Here is a 16,064-nt window from a genome sequence, read left to right on the forward strand (position 1 = left end):
ACAATAGGACACCCTGACATCCAACAGAATGCATCGTTTTCATTCCCTACAACCATCCGTGTGGCAGCTCTGAGCCAGGCTCGCAATTCAGCCAAACAATGGCCAGTCTTGTCCTGCAGGCTCACAACCACTCGGATCTGTTTCAGTGCTTTGGGACAACAACAACAAATTACATTTGTACAGCACCTTTCACATCAGGAGAACATCCCCAGGTGCTGGATAGTCAGGGATCTGCACCCGAGCTGGTGGTTGGGATCAGGAAGGGTGGAGGGCGGGGAGGGATAGGAGGGTGACTGAAGAGGAGGGTCTTGAGACAGGTCTTGAAGGAGGCAAGGGAGGGTGGGGGCAGAGAGGGTGGGGGCAGAGAGGGTGGGGGCAGAGAGGGTGGGGGCAGAGAGGGTGGGGGCAGAGAGGGTGGGGGCAGAGAGGGTGGGGGCAGAGAGGGTGGGGGCAGAGAGGGTGGGGGCAGAGAGGGTGGGGGCAGAGAGGGTGGGGGCAGAGAGGGTGGGGGCAGAGAGGGTGGGGGCAGAGAGGGTGGGGGCAGAGGGTTGAAGGCCCGTCCGCCAATGGTGGGGTGGGTGAGGCAGAGGACATGAAGGGTGCTATATACAAATGTAATTGGTTTTCTGTTGGTTGTTATGACTGCCCCCCAATTCATCCCAGCAGAGAAGTGGAGAGACCTGCATTCCATTGGTGTGGATTGGATTCAAACTCAACCAGTTAGTCAGTCCGTCCATTGGGTGGACTGATCAATTCAATGGTAAAAGGACCATGCAGCTGCAATTCAATCAAATGACATTCCGATTAGCTAAAGCTTTCCTCGAGAGAAAAATTAAGATGCAGCAATCCTAGCGAATAAGAAAATAAAAGTCGCCACAAGGTAGTAGCTGTTCATCAGTGCACACTGGCTTTTTTTTCTGAACGATGGAAATTGGCAATTCCTATTGCTGTCATACACTTATAGTTAAATAAGATCTTAAATAAATAAAAAAAAGAGCTATTGTGATTAGACTGTGCACTAGATTCCAGGAGCAACTTCAAACAGTGCAGGATCTTAAATCGAGACACGTAGGATTCAAAGGCCTCACTTGTGGGTCAGGCGTGTTACACATGGAGTCATACGGCAGGCAATTAGTTTACACTGAATTATTAGTGTTCCTGAACACAAATTAGATTAACATGCAGCGGTCACATGCTGTCAACCACCTGACACTAATCTCACTCTGACATTGCGTAATGTCTGACTGAGACACTAATAACCCCTTTGACCCATGCACAAACGCCAGGAAGGTGTTCATTTTGATGGGGAATGGGTGGTGTGGGGGGGGGGGGGAAGAATTCGGCCACCCTTAGGTAGGGAAAGGCTCAAGTCTGGGTTTCACTGGAGGGTTAAGTGTGCCGGGGGAGCTTACTGAAGTTCTGCGTTTGAAAGTGAAGTTAAACATTTTCAGATTTTGTTTCTCTCGCTCCCCCCACCCCCGAAACATATCCAGCAACAAATACAATATTAATAGAATACACAGCCTGGCCTATGCGCACATATAATGGGGAGTCAATCACTCCCACAATCTTAAAAACCTTACTCTTACTGCAAGGGAGGAGGGCTGCAAGGCGTGATGGTGGAGCCTTTGTGTGCAACACTCTGGACTAGTGAATGAGGCACCTATGACTAGGTCTATATCACATGGCATGCAGTGTTAATACTTCAGATTGAAGGCTGATCAGCATGTTTATGTGTAGAATGCCAGGAAAATACTTCTGACCTCCAGATAAACATAACCATATATAAGGTCACCAAACAAGCACTGAGAGACATTGTTCCTCTCTGAGTGCAGGTGTTCCTCTCTTAGGAGTGAGCGTCACTGCTCCAGACACCTTATGTAAAAGTAATAGTTTTTTTCTCTCTCCCTCCCCAGTCACTTGATTGTTCACTTTATTGGGCAAAGAGTTAACCTCAAGCAGATTCCGCCGCTGTGCTGCAAAGTACATTAGTCTAACAACGTCACACCTTACCCACAGGACTAACATGACTGCAAACTACAATGAGGGCCTAAACAAACAGAAAAGGATGTTTAAAAAACAAATCCCCCCAAAAATTGCATAATTCCTTTAAGCCACTCTTCTCTCCAATACAGTTCATACCAGTCAGTCACGTTAGTTCACAAAAGCAGCCACTTGTTGAGTTGAGGGTTAACATCTTAAGTGTACATCATCTCCGCCATGTGTGACATTTTCTTGGGAATGTACAGGTAATATTCCATATATCCCGATAGGTCTTCGATTGTGATGTCTTCCACAAATGTTCGGGCTTCCTCGGAGCAGGACCGCAGGGAACCCGAGGCCCCAGCCTGAGTTCTCCTCTGTGGTGACGTGTGCATATCCCTCTCGCACTCCGAGATGACACTGCGGAGGCCAGTGAAGGAGTACACCTCGACCTCCTGCCAGGGCTTGCAGCGACACTCCTTCTGCTCGCAGCAGCACCGGTCTGTCTCGTGGAGCTTGGAAAGCGACTCAAAGTCGGACGTGGGGCCGGACTCCTGGCGTGACTCCAAGGCTGCGGCCAATTTGGGAGCTTCCCCCAGGGCCTCGCTGCTGGGCTCGGTGACGCTTCCACCAGCAGAAGCTTCTGGAGACTCCAGACGGAAGACACTGGGGACTTTAGCGCCGAACACGGGGTCAGACTGTCCGGCTTTACAGCAGTCTTTGGGAGACTGTGTGCTCAGCCCCTGGTAGCTGTCAGCCTGGCTGGCGTGCTTCACCTGACAGTTGGGGGCGGAAGAGGCAGAACTGCAGTACGTGAACTTGGGAGGATGGAGAATAGGCGACTTGGAGCGTCTTCTGCGCTGGGTTCTTATGACACCTCGTGCAGGCTTTCTGGTCGACCTGTTTATTTGGGGAGGGGGTGGTGCAAGGGGACATCGGACAAGAAGAAATCATCATCTTAGAAATATAAAACCGGTGCTTGTAATTTCACAAGAATCCATCGACTTAAAAGTAGTTTTTTGATTTTAAAAAAAACCCACAGAAAATATAACTTAAAGCCAAGTCAACACAACTATCCAACAAGGCCACTGAATTCTGGCAATGCTCCAACAGCCTGCTGGTAATTTTCTACTGATTAAATAACACACACACAACATTCGGGGATTTCTATACGAAAGTAAAAGCACACAAATGTCTGAAACTCCCTTCTATGTGCACTTTAGTGCCAGCTGGCCATTTTCAGGCCGTAAGGTGGAGTTAGCCATGGCTTACCCATGCCAGCTTTCCTTCGATGAGCACACCAGCCTCGGCTTAGCTACTTCAGGGCTGCCTCGCACACACGGCCTAGGAGTTGGCGTTTCTGCATTTATTCGGACTGACGCAGCCGCAGCACTGTGAAAACAAACAGCGAATCTCAGGACTGCAAAGAGCTTTGAGGTGTTCTTTTACATGAAAGGCAATTTATAAATGCAGGTTAATGTAGAAAGCATGTTGCAAAGCTTTTTTTCCAGCCACTATGTCCTTCCTCTCTACAAAATCCTTTCCCAAATCCCTCCGCCTCATGCCTGCCCCGTCTCCCCAGTTTCATAACACTACAATAACCCTACCTCCTTGACTAAGCTTTCCTCCAACTTTCTGCTGTGCTTGAAAAGCCTACAAAATATACAGTCAGTTCACAGTAATTATCCTTCAGCAAACTCCTGAATGTGAAAGGTGCTGGATCAAATGTAAGAATTATTACTATTTGTCATGAATCACATTGAGCCATTAGCCATTGTGACAGGCGCCCAGTGAAAATTGTTGCTGGCTGTTTAGAATTAGGAATCCCTTTAGACAAGATAATGCAATGATTTTCAGTTTGCAGTCACTTGGCCTCAACATCGATCGACAAAGACAAAGAGGCGCATGCAAAACCGAAAAAAAAGCTCTAACCTGCAGTTAGTGAGCTTTATAATAACACTTCCATCACATCAAAACAATTTTGGGGAAGGCCACCACAAAAGAACAAAAAATTAACATCTGGTCTTCATCAGGTGCTGATTGATTAGTTTCAATACCAGCATTTTCTATTTCTCTCACTTTCGTTTTCAGTTTATTTTGTTTTCAATCACAATACTCTGCTCAGATTCTTTTTGTTGAGGGCGAAGCAATCACACAAACTACGTGGTTGACAACGAGTCAAAAATTCCAGGAATTGTAATCTAATTATTGCTCATTTAAATCTAAAATAGAGCCCTAGAGGTACATTTCCTAGCAAGGTCTGTTGGTATGTGCCGGCTGTTCCCCATCCCATTACTCCACCATGGTCAGGCCAGCTTTCAGTCCCCCACCCCAGAAATGCATCCCAGAGATCCTCCGACTCGCTTCTCCCTTCCCACCATCAAAGCCTGCCTCACCTCTAACTAGGGTCATCTCACAGCCCCCTCTTCCGCTTCCCCCAAGGCTTTGGAACATCCTGAAAGGCGCAAGATAATTGTAATTTTTGTCATGTAAAGCCGTTACCAAAATAGTAAAAATACTCCCTGTTTAACACAGCATCTATAATGTTGGAACATCTCAATTTTACATTACTTAATAATAATCCTTGCATTTGCTATTTGCATTTACTTCACAAGTAATTGTGATTAAGTGTAGTGACTGTGTAATTGTAGGCAAATGCAAGATGCCACAAATAACCATGAAGTGAAAGACTAATTTTACCTGGAAGATTGTTAGCCAGTGTGCGCTCAAGATCTGATGTGGGCTTGAACCCACAAATCCTGAATCAGAGGAGATTGTTAACTGAGGCACGCTAAAAATTGAGGAAAAATTTAACATGATATAATCGGGGGAAGTGTTTCTCCACACCTAGGACTGAATTGCAGGTTATTCATTACTGAAATACATTTATGGGGTTGCTCTTGCAGCAGAACTTCCCGGGAAGGGCTGACAGTACGTGTTGGTGCCTGCATCTCAGTCATGTCACTAATCCCACAATCTCCCAATCTTGTCACTAAGCAGCCTTGGGACAGTGCAGATGCCGTAACTCTAATTTACCAGCATTTACCAGCAATGCAAATGTGTCCTCTTGGGAGAACAGGACGAGGTATTGTTTGGCAAAAAGCACATGACACCCAAGTTGAACGCCTGCTACCCTGTGCGTCTGCCTTTTTGGAGTCAAAAGGAAAACGCAATTGGTTTACAGAACCGGTTCTTTGTCAAATTCATTCCCCAAAATCTTTGTGCTTCCTCATAAACTATCAGCTCTTGTGAGACTCTGTGCAAGCACAATACAAAAGGTTGCAATTCCACACAGTCACATCCACCATTACTCTTTCCTGAAATTCCAGCTAGCGAAACACTGCTTATATTTATCACGATTGATTGCTGGCACTAGCCTCGTCTATGCTGACACTCACCCACCGTAGTGCAGTACGTTAGAGGTGCCCAGGTACCAGGCGAGACATTGAGTCAGCTTGTTTGGGGAGGATATTAAAAAGATTCTATGACACTAATTGAAAAGGGAAGTGAATTTATTCCCATGATTCTGCCTGACAAATCATCCACATTATATGACTCATCACCTCATGACCACTGATGGAAACCTGGCTGGGGTATTTGCCTGCAAGAGTCATGTTCAGAGCTTCAAGGCATTTTACCATGAAGCGGCGCTATAAAGATGCAATTGCTCTCTTTACGACTGCTATTCAGACTTGCCTCTCAGAGTCCACCTTTAGCTTTTTGAACGCCATTTGAAGGCTCTCTTCATCCTCGCCGCCTTTCCCCTCCGACTCCATGTTGGCAGCAACAGCTTCAGGCGACGCTACCTGAGAGGGCCACAGAATCCGAAAGTAGCGTTAGAATTCCGTCTCAACTCAAAACAGTCAATAATTTAATGTTTTTTAAAAATACCTTCTTCAAAATCTGTCTTACAAAACACTCAACGCAGACTTAATCTGAAAGCAGATGACAAGTGCTGGGCAATAGAAAAGTATGGGAATGTTTGCCAAAAATTGCAGGAATGTTTGCCGATGGTGCGGGAACTGCGGGGGAATTTTGATAATTTTTGCAGTAAATTGCAGGGGTTTTGATTGGTGCTATTGCAAAACATTTTACTGGCAACCTACATTTTTACACTTTATTAATAAAAACTAAACATGAGGAAAACATTGTTGCAATAACTGGATTGGCCATGGGGTGGGGGGGGAAAGAGACCAGCGCACCAGAGGCCTGGAGATCCAGCAAGAAATGGACACTCAGGACCAGTGACCTGATTGCGGGGTTACAGTTGCTCACCGTCTCTCAGGGACCAGCAGCGCACAGACACAGAAAGAGAGAGACACACACACCCCTAACCGTAAAAAAANGTGTGTGTGTAAATACGTTTGCAAAGTGTTTCTGTGGCTCGGTGTAATTTCACAATAATTGTATAATGAGAGGGATAAACCATTCACACTTGTAGGTATTTGGTGCCATCGTGTGGCTAACAATAATCAGCAAGCTCACACCTATTACTAGATTGCTATCAGAAAGTCAGCATTAATGACAATTAACACCTGGGTCAATTATACCGAAAGAAATACAGTCAATTCACTTTACAGGATATTTTTTGAAGCGCTTTGAGAAGTCTCAATGATGTAATAAGACACTAGATCAAATGTAAGGATTATTATTGACTGTTGGGACAGACGATATCCTGCAACCCCTCTGAGACCCTAATCCCCAGTTTTTGCTAGCCTGCGCCTAATGCTTTCTGTAATTAGATAAACAGGATGCATCCTTCCAGGGAGAGTGCACATTCCATCCCAACAAATATCTCTGGAATTTCCATATATAACTCTCAGTTTGGTTTGGATACACTTTAAGCACTGTGATGGGTTTCCGCATGTGTCACACACCCGGTTGACCAAAAAAATACCGTAACTGAGTAACACCGGAACACATGGGTTCCCATGATTGCTGCAATTGATTGCTACACTGCTTTTCACAGTGAACTCACACCCCATCTTTCTCAACATCTTTCCCTGGGACACAGATTACATGAAGATTCACCCTCGGAGCAGATCGTGCTCTGAGAAGAGAAAGCTGCAGTTGTTAGTTCTTAAAACAATTTGGTATACTGTAGTTTGAAGAAAGGCCAGACAGACAGCAGCTGCAACACACTTAACTGTGGAGCATCCAAAATACCGGTAAACAAGATTTGCAAAGACAAAGAAAAGCAAAATAAAAACAGCCTGAACAAATGGGATCAAATCTTGCTCAGCATTTTCCAATTTCACTTCACTTATAAATACATTCACTTTACAGTAATTTCTGTGAAGCGATTTGAAATATCTCAACAACGTAATTTTTGAGACTTTTTTGTAAATTTTCTTCCCCTGGCTCGGTGGTAGACTGTCAATCACAGCGGGAAGCTACCCAGCATGAAGGCCACTACATAAATGCAAGTTGTTGTTGTAATAAGACACTACAGTATAGTAAATGTAAGGAATTGCAAGGACGTTTGGGCCATATTGTATCCTGTGATCACACCGACTCCCCCACCCCACCCAGCTTGCAACTGGTCTCAATGCGTTGTACATAAAAACCCAGCTCTCCTGCCCTCCCAAACTGCTGGGTGGATATCAAATGTAATGAAATGTTCACTGGCATCCGACAGAGCAGCTGCAGCCGGGATTCAATTTGATGCCAGAATTTACCAATTACACGCTCATAGATCAAGGACCCGATGCTTCCATTCCAGGGTAGAACGGCTGCACATTCATACCATGCCTTCCAGTAATAACAACTTGTGCCTATATTGTGCCTTTCATGGGCACAATTATTATTATTTTAATAATAGTTAGGAAAATGTCTCAAAGCTCTGCGATGTGGATCAATGAGCTATGTGAAAAGAGGTTTGAAGATGTTGATTGAGAGCATGGTACAGACCCTAAGATTGTTCATTTACTTCACATACAGTACAACAAATCAGGTCACTGAAGAGTTAATTTGGCTGTTCGTGCTCCAGAGGAATTCTATTTGTGGAATTAGGAGTCAAAACGTGTATAATTTCTATTTATAATAACATGATAAACGAGACACCCGGATTCAATTTCAGGCAGGACAAAACCTTGGGCAAGTTTCCTTACTCCACACAGAGCCTAATAAAAATCCCTCCAAAACAAAACAATAATAAATTGGTTATTTTCAATCCACGACTGTTTGTGAGACACTGCGGTGCACAATTGGCTGCGGTGTTTCGACCACAAATATACGGTCAATTCACTTTACAGTCTATTCTGTGAAGCATTTTGAGTCATCGAGAAGATGTGAAAAGCGCTATATGAAATGCAAGGATTATTATTATAATAATCTTTGCATTTGATGTGGCATCTTATCACTTCTTCAAGATGTTTCAAAGGACTTCACAGAATATACTGTAAAATGAATTGACTGTACATTTAGTGGGCGACTATTTATAATATAAAGAAAAATACACCATAGACCCACTGGATAAATACTAATTATTCAACGAGTCCCCTGATTTCTTGCCGCTTTATACGCTGTTGTGATTGTTTCCAGTCACTTGGTGGTGCTATGTCTCAATCTAGTCATTAAATTGCAGTTAAACTTCTCCACAACACCACCAGATGGTTAGAGTTGAGCATTGCAAATGCAAGGATTATTTCACGTAAAAGTATGACATTTTGAAACTTCATATGAAGTATGCCAATTTGTCTTCTTATACTGAATCTTATGTCCAAGAATTGATAAGATAAACTAGACTAGCACATTGCAACATGCGACAGGTATAAGGGTTTTTTCTGGTCCCTTCTGATCAGGACAAAAGTTAAATGGAACCTTGAAAAAGCCAAAGATCATGCCTCACTTCGCAATAACAATATACATTGGTTTAGCACCTTTCATGTCGGGAGGACATACCAAGCCACTGGACAATCAGGGATTTGGACCGAAGAAGGGGATTGGGACAAGGCGAGGTAGAGGGCAGGAAGGGTAGGTGTACGAAGATGGCCGAAGAGTTGGGACTTGAGACGTGCCTTGAATACAATAATAAATTATAAACAACACAGATTAGTGATGGTGTAATGGAACAGTCATTTGTGAATTAATTTGAAAATAAGAGGATCGCCATAGCAATTACGGTCTCAGACATGTAGCAGATTATTAAAACCCATTGATCCTTTGCACTCAACCTAAACAGGAACAGATTAGAGGCACATGGAGAAGCCAAGCAGAGAAATGTAGTTTAATTAAACAGGAGATAATAACTACATTCTGAATACCCATGAGGTAGGCGTTACAATCCACTTAATCCACTCAAGACCCTGAGCCCATTACACAGCAGGACAAGATGAGGTTCATGCACATGGGCACCTGATATTAATTCCCAAATATCAACTAGCAGATGTCCTAGAAACAAGAATTTCAGAGAGAATAGACATTTATCTTACACAGAGTGTCATTGGGACAAAGAACACCTGACTGACTGAGGCACAAGCCACAATAGCTTTTTAAAAGAGTATTTGATAAATATATGAAAGAGAAAAATATATGTGGAGGTTGGGGGAAGCTCTTTCAGAGCCAGCACAGGCACGATGAGCTGAAGAGTCTCTTTCTGCTCTGTAAAATTTGAGGATTAAATGGATTTAATTTCTGCTGATAATAGGACTTTGGGCAGGCTTTTTGCAGCACACCTCGTAAAATGTGCTGAACAATGACCGTGCCTTTGGTCACCATTAAATGTTATAGCTCTCTGTTTGATGCTGTCCTCACAGAATGCCAGTTAGACGTATACATCAAGTCTTGTATGAAAGCTAACTTTCTCCTGTTGAATGTCAACAAGACCGCGGCCCTCCTCACCGCAGGCTGATGAGACCCTTATCCAAGTGATCATCACATCCAGGCTTGACTATGCAAATTCCCTGCTTGTCGGCCTCCCCAAGTCCTCCCTCCACAGATTGTGGATCATCCAGAACTCTGCAGCCCGTGCCCTCTCCCGCACCAGGCTCCGTGACCCTATCACCACCATCCTCGCCTGACTCCACTAGCTTCCCATCACACAGGATACAGTTCAAGATCTTAGTCTTCACCTTCAAAGCCCTCCATGGCCTAGCTCCTCTGTGACCTCCTAACCCCCTAGCAAACTGTCTGCTCTCTCCGCTCAGTGGGCTCCAGCCTGCTTCACATCCCCCACCTCACCATTGGTCAGGTGCTGATCCCTGACTCTCCAGTACCTTGGGACGTCCTCCTGATGTGAAAGGCACAATACAAATCTAATTTATTGTTGTTGATGTCCATTAATGTACACCTCTCATGCTTTGAGAAGATACTTTTTTGTAAGTTCATAGAAATGCAGGGTGTTCAATGTCAACTTAACCAGATCAAAATAATCATAACGGAGAGCTATGGACATTTATGGAAACACATGGTAAGAGCCCGCCCAAGGTTAACCTGGGTTGCTGGCAGATTCAGGGTGTAGAGCTGAGAGGACCAGAGAATCAAATCAACGTGATTTTGGATTTCAAGATCCTCACACTCGTCTTCAAATCTCTTTATGCCGTGGCACTGCTCTACTTCTCTGATCTACTTACTCTCTAATCCACTACCCCTCACTTCTGCTTGATTGGCTCCTCCTTCTTGTTTGTCCCTCGTGCCCTTCATTCCACCGTGCCGTGCAGCCGTGCTCTCAGTTACTATGGCCCGAATCTCCAGAACACTCTCCCTCTATCCCTCCGCCTTGCCCCCTTCCTTATCTTCAGGTCGCGTCCAAAGACATTCCTCTTCAATGGTGCTTACAGTCACCACACCCCTCCCTCTGGCTTGGCATCGTGCTCCGCCACTGTCAAGCACTCTGGCACGCTACTCTACCTGAGAGGCACTGCATAAACGCAAGTTGTTGTCAATGTTTGGGACCTTCTATGGAGACCTTCCTCATCGGCCTTGCCAACTCTTCCCTTCACAAGCTGCAGATCATCCAAAACTCTGCAGCTTGTGTACTCTTGCGCACCAGGCTCCATGACCCCATCACTCCCACCCTCGCCCGACTCCACTGACTCCCCAACCCTCAGAGGATCGAGTTCAAGATCCTCGTCCTCACTTTCAAAGCCATCCATGGTCTCGCCCCCTCCTACCTCTCCGACCTGCTGACACCCAACCAACCTGCCCGCTCCCTCCATTCAGCGGGTTCCTGCCTGCTCCATGTCTCCCTCCCGACCATCGGTGGCTGGGCTTTCTGCCTCTCTGCCCCCACACTCTGAAACTCCATCCCACGGTCCCTTTGCCTCGCTTCCTTCCTTGCCTCCTTCAAAGCCGGTCTCAAGACCCTCCTCTTCGATCGTGCCTTCGGTCGCCCTCCCACCTCTCTGCCTTCCCTTACCCCTAACTCACCCCTCCTCCATGCTCGGGTCCTAACCCCTGACTGTCCAGTGCCTTGGGACGTCCTCCCGATGTGAAAAGCGCTCTATAAATGTAATTTTGTTGTTGTTGAGGCAGCGGTGCCAATCAGTAGCAAACCTGACTACTTCTCACTGGAAAAAAATAAAATGTAAACTCCTCATGAATGCTCTTCACACTTGCACTCTTCCTTAATCGGGTTTCCAATTTCAGTTTGACAAACACAATGCAAAACTACAACCATTCCAACACGGAAATGACACAATGAGACATTTACCCCACATTCAAACCCAACACACAGTTGTCAAGCAGCACTTTCCTGAGTATAGCCACGTAAAAAAACACAAGAGCCAATTACTGGCTACAGAACATGTTTAAATAATAATAATCCTTACATTTGATATAGCACTTTATCACATCTTTGAGACACCTCAAAGCGCTTCACAGAATATACTGTAAAGTGAATTGACGGTGAAATGGGCAGCCAATTGCACACAGCAGTGTCCCACAAATAGTCGTGGATTGAAGTGACCAATTTGTTATTTTTTGAAGGAATTATTACTCCGGAAAAGCGATCTGCCAATCGACTAACAACCAGGTTTCTACTTACTGCTAGGCAAACAGAGAAGTGTGGAGTATGGGAATTTGCCCAACATTTCACCCTGCCAGGAATCAAACCCAGGTCTCTCGCTTGTGAGGCAAGTGCTCTACCACTGAACTACAGGATTTCACAAAAACAACAGTCCCGGGCTGGAAGGCCACTCCCTCACGATAACTACACTGCTCTAAGCACCTGTTGTATTCTTCCAGAACCTCTAGTCTGAAACTCACGTGAGCCATCACATCATCGAATCAATACACATTTACACAACTCCTGGAATTGGGTAAGCTTAACCCACTAATGGTTGTCCATGTGGCAATCCACTGTATATAAACGCAGTAAAATACATATAAAATTACATTTGTATTTTTTATAGCACCTTTCATGTCGGGAGGACGGCCCAAGGCGGTGGACAGTCAGGCATTTGACCCGAGCCGGGGGTGGAGTTTGGGATCAGTGACGGTGAAGGGCAGTGGCGGGGTGGAGGTTGGCTGAGAAGTGTCTTGAAGGAGGCAAGGGAGGGAGCGAGACAAAGTGAATGTGGGATGGAGCTTGGAGTTCCAAATGGTGGGGGTAGAGAGGTCTGAAGGCCCGACCCCTGGTGGTGGGGCAAGACAGTTGGGCCAGAGCCAGCTGAGCAGAGGGAATGGACAGGTTGCTAAGGGATAAGCAGGTCACAGAGGTAGGAAGGGGTAAGGCCATGGAGAGCCTTGAAGGTGAGGACAAGGATTTTGAACTCTATCTTCAGAGGGATGGGGAGCCAGTGGAGCCGGGCGAGGGTGATTGGGTAATGGAGCCTGGTGTGGGAGAGGTCATGAGCGGCAGAGTTCTGGATGATCTGCAGCTCATGGAGGGAAGAGTTGGTAAAGCCAACAAGCAATGAGTTGGCATAGACGAGCCTAGACATATTGAATGCGTTGATGAGGGTTTCGGCAGCCTGAGGAGTGAGGCAATGGCGGAGCAGGGTAATGTTGCAGAGATGGGGGAAGGCAGAGCGGATCATGACATGGACGCGGGGGAGAAAGGACAGTTGAGGGTTAAACAAGACGCCTAGGTTCCGAACTGGCTCAGTGATCATCATTAAGATGCCCGTGCAGCTAGGAACTGATACTGACAAGAGATACTTTATGCTTAAATTTGGGGTAAAATGTACTGAACAGTTGACTGTAAAACAGTGTTGTATCTTAATACGAAGGATCTTAAGATTCTGCAATGTAAAGGTGGAGGAACCACCAGCAAAATGAAATGTGCAACATGCCTCCATCATAGTCAGAATCGTTCGCATTAGAGCTCAACAGAAAATCAAACACAAATTTTCATTCCTGAAGATATGAATAAAATAAACTTACAATTTCTTGACCAAAGAATTGTGTGTAAAAACTGGATTCCAGTTGTCTAATCCTTCAATATACCATCCCTCTTTTATTCCCCACCCTTTATAAACACTTGACACGAAGCAGTCATATAAATAAGTGGACTTTCCCCGCATTCAGTTTCTAAGCGTCACTGTGATTTTTATCTGAACAGATATTTTTATTTTGACCATGTTTGACTAGCCTGGTCAAACATTGGAAATCAAGAAGCTGCTGTTTTTCCCCTTTGCATACAAGTCAGTTTTCAGCAATTGGACATTTTTAAAATTGACATTTTAATATAAAATAGAATAGAAAATTCTGAATCTAAATCCATTTAAATATGAAAATGATATACCCAATTTTCACAGCAGCGCAGAGATCCACAGACCCAACTAATATTGAGTAAACATGGATTATATGCCTGATGACTTGAAGGATTGATCAATGCATAATAGCTCAAATAAAAGATCTCTAGCCTCCAGTTGTGGATTCAAGCCCCATGTTAGAACTTTTGAGCTCGGTCTAGGTCAAAGGTCTCCAACCGGTCGATCGATGCTAGGTAGTGTCTTGGGCTTGATCAAATAGACAAGAGTAAGGAGGGATGGAACTACGTAGTTATTGAGTCCAATTGAAAACGAGATACAAAATAGAAAAATTACATTTACATGGCACCTTTCACTTCGGGAGGGCGTCCCAAGGCGCTGGACAGTCAGGCAATTTGGACCCGAGCTGGACAAAGTATTTCATGCATATTGAAATAAAAATATAGACGTTTAAACTGTGGTAAATATCACTCCTTCCTCTTGTCTTTGCTAAGCATGTGCAAGAGGACACCTAGCTGCAATCAGCTGGTTGAAGACACTTGGCCTAGGTAGATACTCCAGTGTAGTACTGGGGTAAGTGGTGAATTGTCAGAGAAGAGCCTTTTGGGTGAGGTGTTTAGCCTGTCTGCCTGTTTAGATATATATTAAAATTTCCATCATGCTATTTAGAAAGACAAGGGCCAAAATCCTCAAATGGTCATTCACTTCATAATGACTTGGGTTCACAAACTGGCTGCAGCATCCACTCAGAAGGCAGTCAATACATTTTACAGTAAAATCCCGAGTCATCATCCTGACATGAAATTTACATCAAATGTAGGGATTTATGTTAATTATTATTTTAAGACATTTTAACGTATAAGGAACTATATCAAATGCAAGAATGATACGGCACAGAAACAGGCCATTCTGGGCAAGTTACAAGGAGTGGAAGCTGCCACTCGTGAAACAAGCAGCTCAGGCATTAATCAGCACTTTCAGGAAAGGAGGGAAAGAGAAACTACAGAAACAGACTGTAAACCAGAATGGTGAATGGTGTTTAATAAGGAAATGTTTCATTTTATGATTAATAAGGAAACATTTCATTTTAAAAGTGTCACTACATCAAAGAATAACTTGAAAATCACTCTCCCCATAGATTACATCAAGGGGTACAGCAGGCCTCTCTGTTGGCAGCAATCCTCTTCCCCTTAAGGCAATTTGAGCAACAATTCTGACAACGGCAGCAAATTGTATTTACTGTATATAGCACCGTTCACATCAGGAGGACAGACAAACATCCACCTCAGAAGCAACGGTGACTTGCTGTTTCCACATTAACCTGCCTCCCCCTCAGACTGAACCGACACTGTCTGTCCTTTAGCCCGAAGGCTGCATGGAGCGCAATAGAATCAGAGTGGGTTACAGTACAGAAGTAGGCCATTTGTCCCATCGTGCCTGCGCCAGCTCTCTGAAAGCACGATCTGCTCAGCCCCAATAATAGTCATAGTGATAACAATCCTTGCATTTGATACAGCACCTTGAGACGTAACCGAGAGCTGGACAGAATACACTGGAAAGTGAATCGACTTTTGTGTATTCTGTGGGCGAAACACGGCGGCCAATTTACGCACAGACCACCTGTCATTACCTGTTTTCTCTCTCTCTGATATTTATCTATTATTATCAAAACTCTTCAATCCTGGTCATTTTAAATTTTCCCGCGCACCCCCCGCCCTCACAAACACACACACACACACACACGGACACACAGAGACAGACAGACACATAGACAGACAGACAGACAGACAGAGACAGACATCCGAAGGTATCCCTTACCTCTCGCCCCCTCTTTATGGCCGCTGGCTGTGGAAGCCGGATCCTGAGAGACTCAGGCCGCGGGGTCTCACCTCATCAACACGTACGGGGAGGGAGGAAGAGGGGGAGGAAGAGGAGGAGGGGTTAGGATAAGGATAAGGGGAGGGGGTGGGGGTAGGAGAGGCCGAGGCCTGAGTTGGGCCTAGCGGGCGGGCGCGCGCGCCTTCCTTTCCTTCCAGCCCCGGGGGAGGGGAGATAAAGCTGTGATTGTGAAGTAATTACGTCAATTGTTTTTAACCCTCACTCTCTCCCCCTCACCCCCCGCGCGCACACACACACACGCACACGCGCTGTAACTGAGCTGACGTAACCCCGAGGCGTCGGGTACCGTCAGGCCCGCGGGGGAACCGGCCTCTTGTTTACATTCACACAGCGAGAGGCGGGGCGGGGAGGGAGCGCGGCCGCACTGCGCACGCGCCACGACAGGAGCGCGCGAGCCAAAGGGAGGGGGGGGCCGGCCCCCCCCCCGCCCGCGCGCCACTTATGCGCACGCGCGCCACACATCCAGCCAACAAGATGGGGGGGACATGCGCTCATGGAAAGTCCCCGCCTTCCCTCCCGCCCCTCCCC

The 16,064-nt window shown here is 45.6% G+C and overlaps 1 protein-coding gene across 1 annotated transcript; it reads right to left on the minus strand.

The window, feature by feature from the left end:
• Positions 1-575: 575 nt before the first annotated feature.
• oser1 (oxidative stress responsive serine-rich 1) lies at positions 576-15,557 on the minus strand. The gene is made up of 4 exons (XM_007911510.2): positions 15,456-15,557; positions 5,680-5,789; positions 3,256-3,375; positions 576-2,883 (listed from the first exon to the last, which is right to left on the minus strand). The coding sequence occupies exons 2-4, from the start codon at positions 5,757-5,759 to the stop codon at positions 2,199-2,201; spliced, it is 885 nt and encodes a 294-aa protein (XP_007909701.2). The 5' UTR covers positions 5,760-5,789; positions 15,456-15,557; the 3' UTR covers positions 576-2,198.
• Positions 15,558-16,064: the final 507 nt, after the last annotated feature.

Source organism: Callorhinchus milii, unplaced genomic scaffold, assembly GCF_018977255.1.
Source record: "Callorhinchus milii isolate IMCB2004 unplaced genomic scaffold, IMCB_Cmil_1.0 Scaffold18, whole genome shotgun sequence".
Taxonomy (NCBI): domain Eukaryota; kingdom Metazoa; phylum Chordata; class Chondrichthyes; order Chimaeriformes; family Callorhinchidae; genus Callorhinchus; species Callorhinchus milii.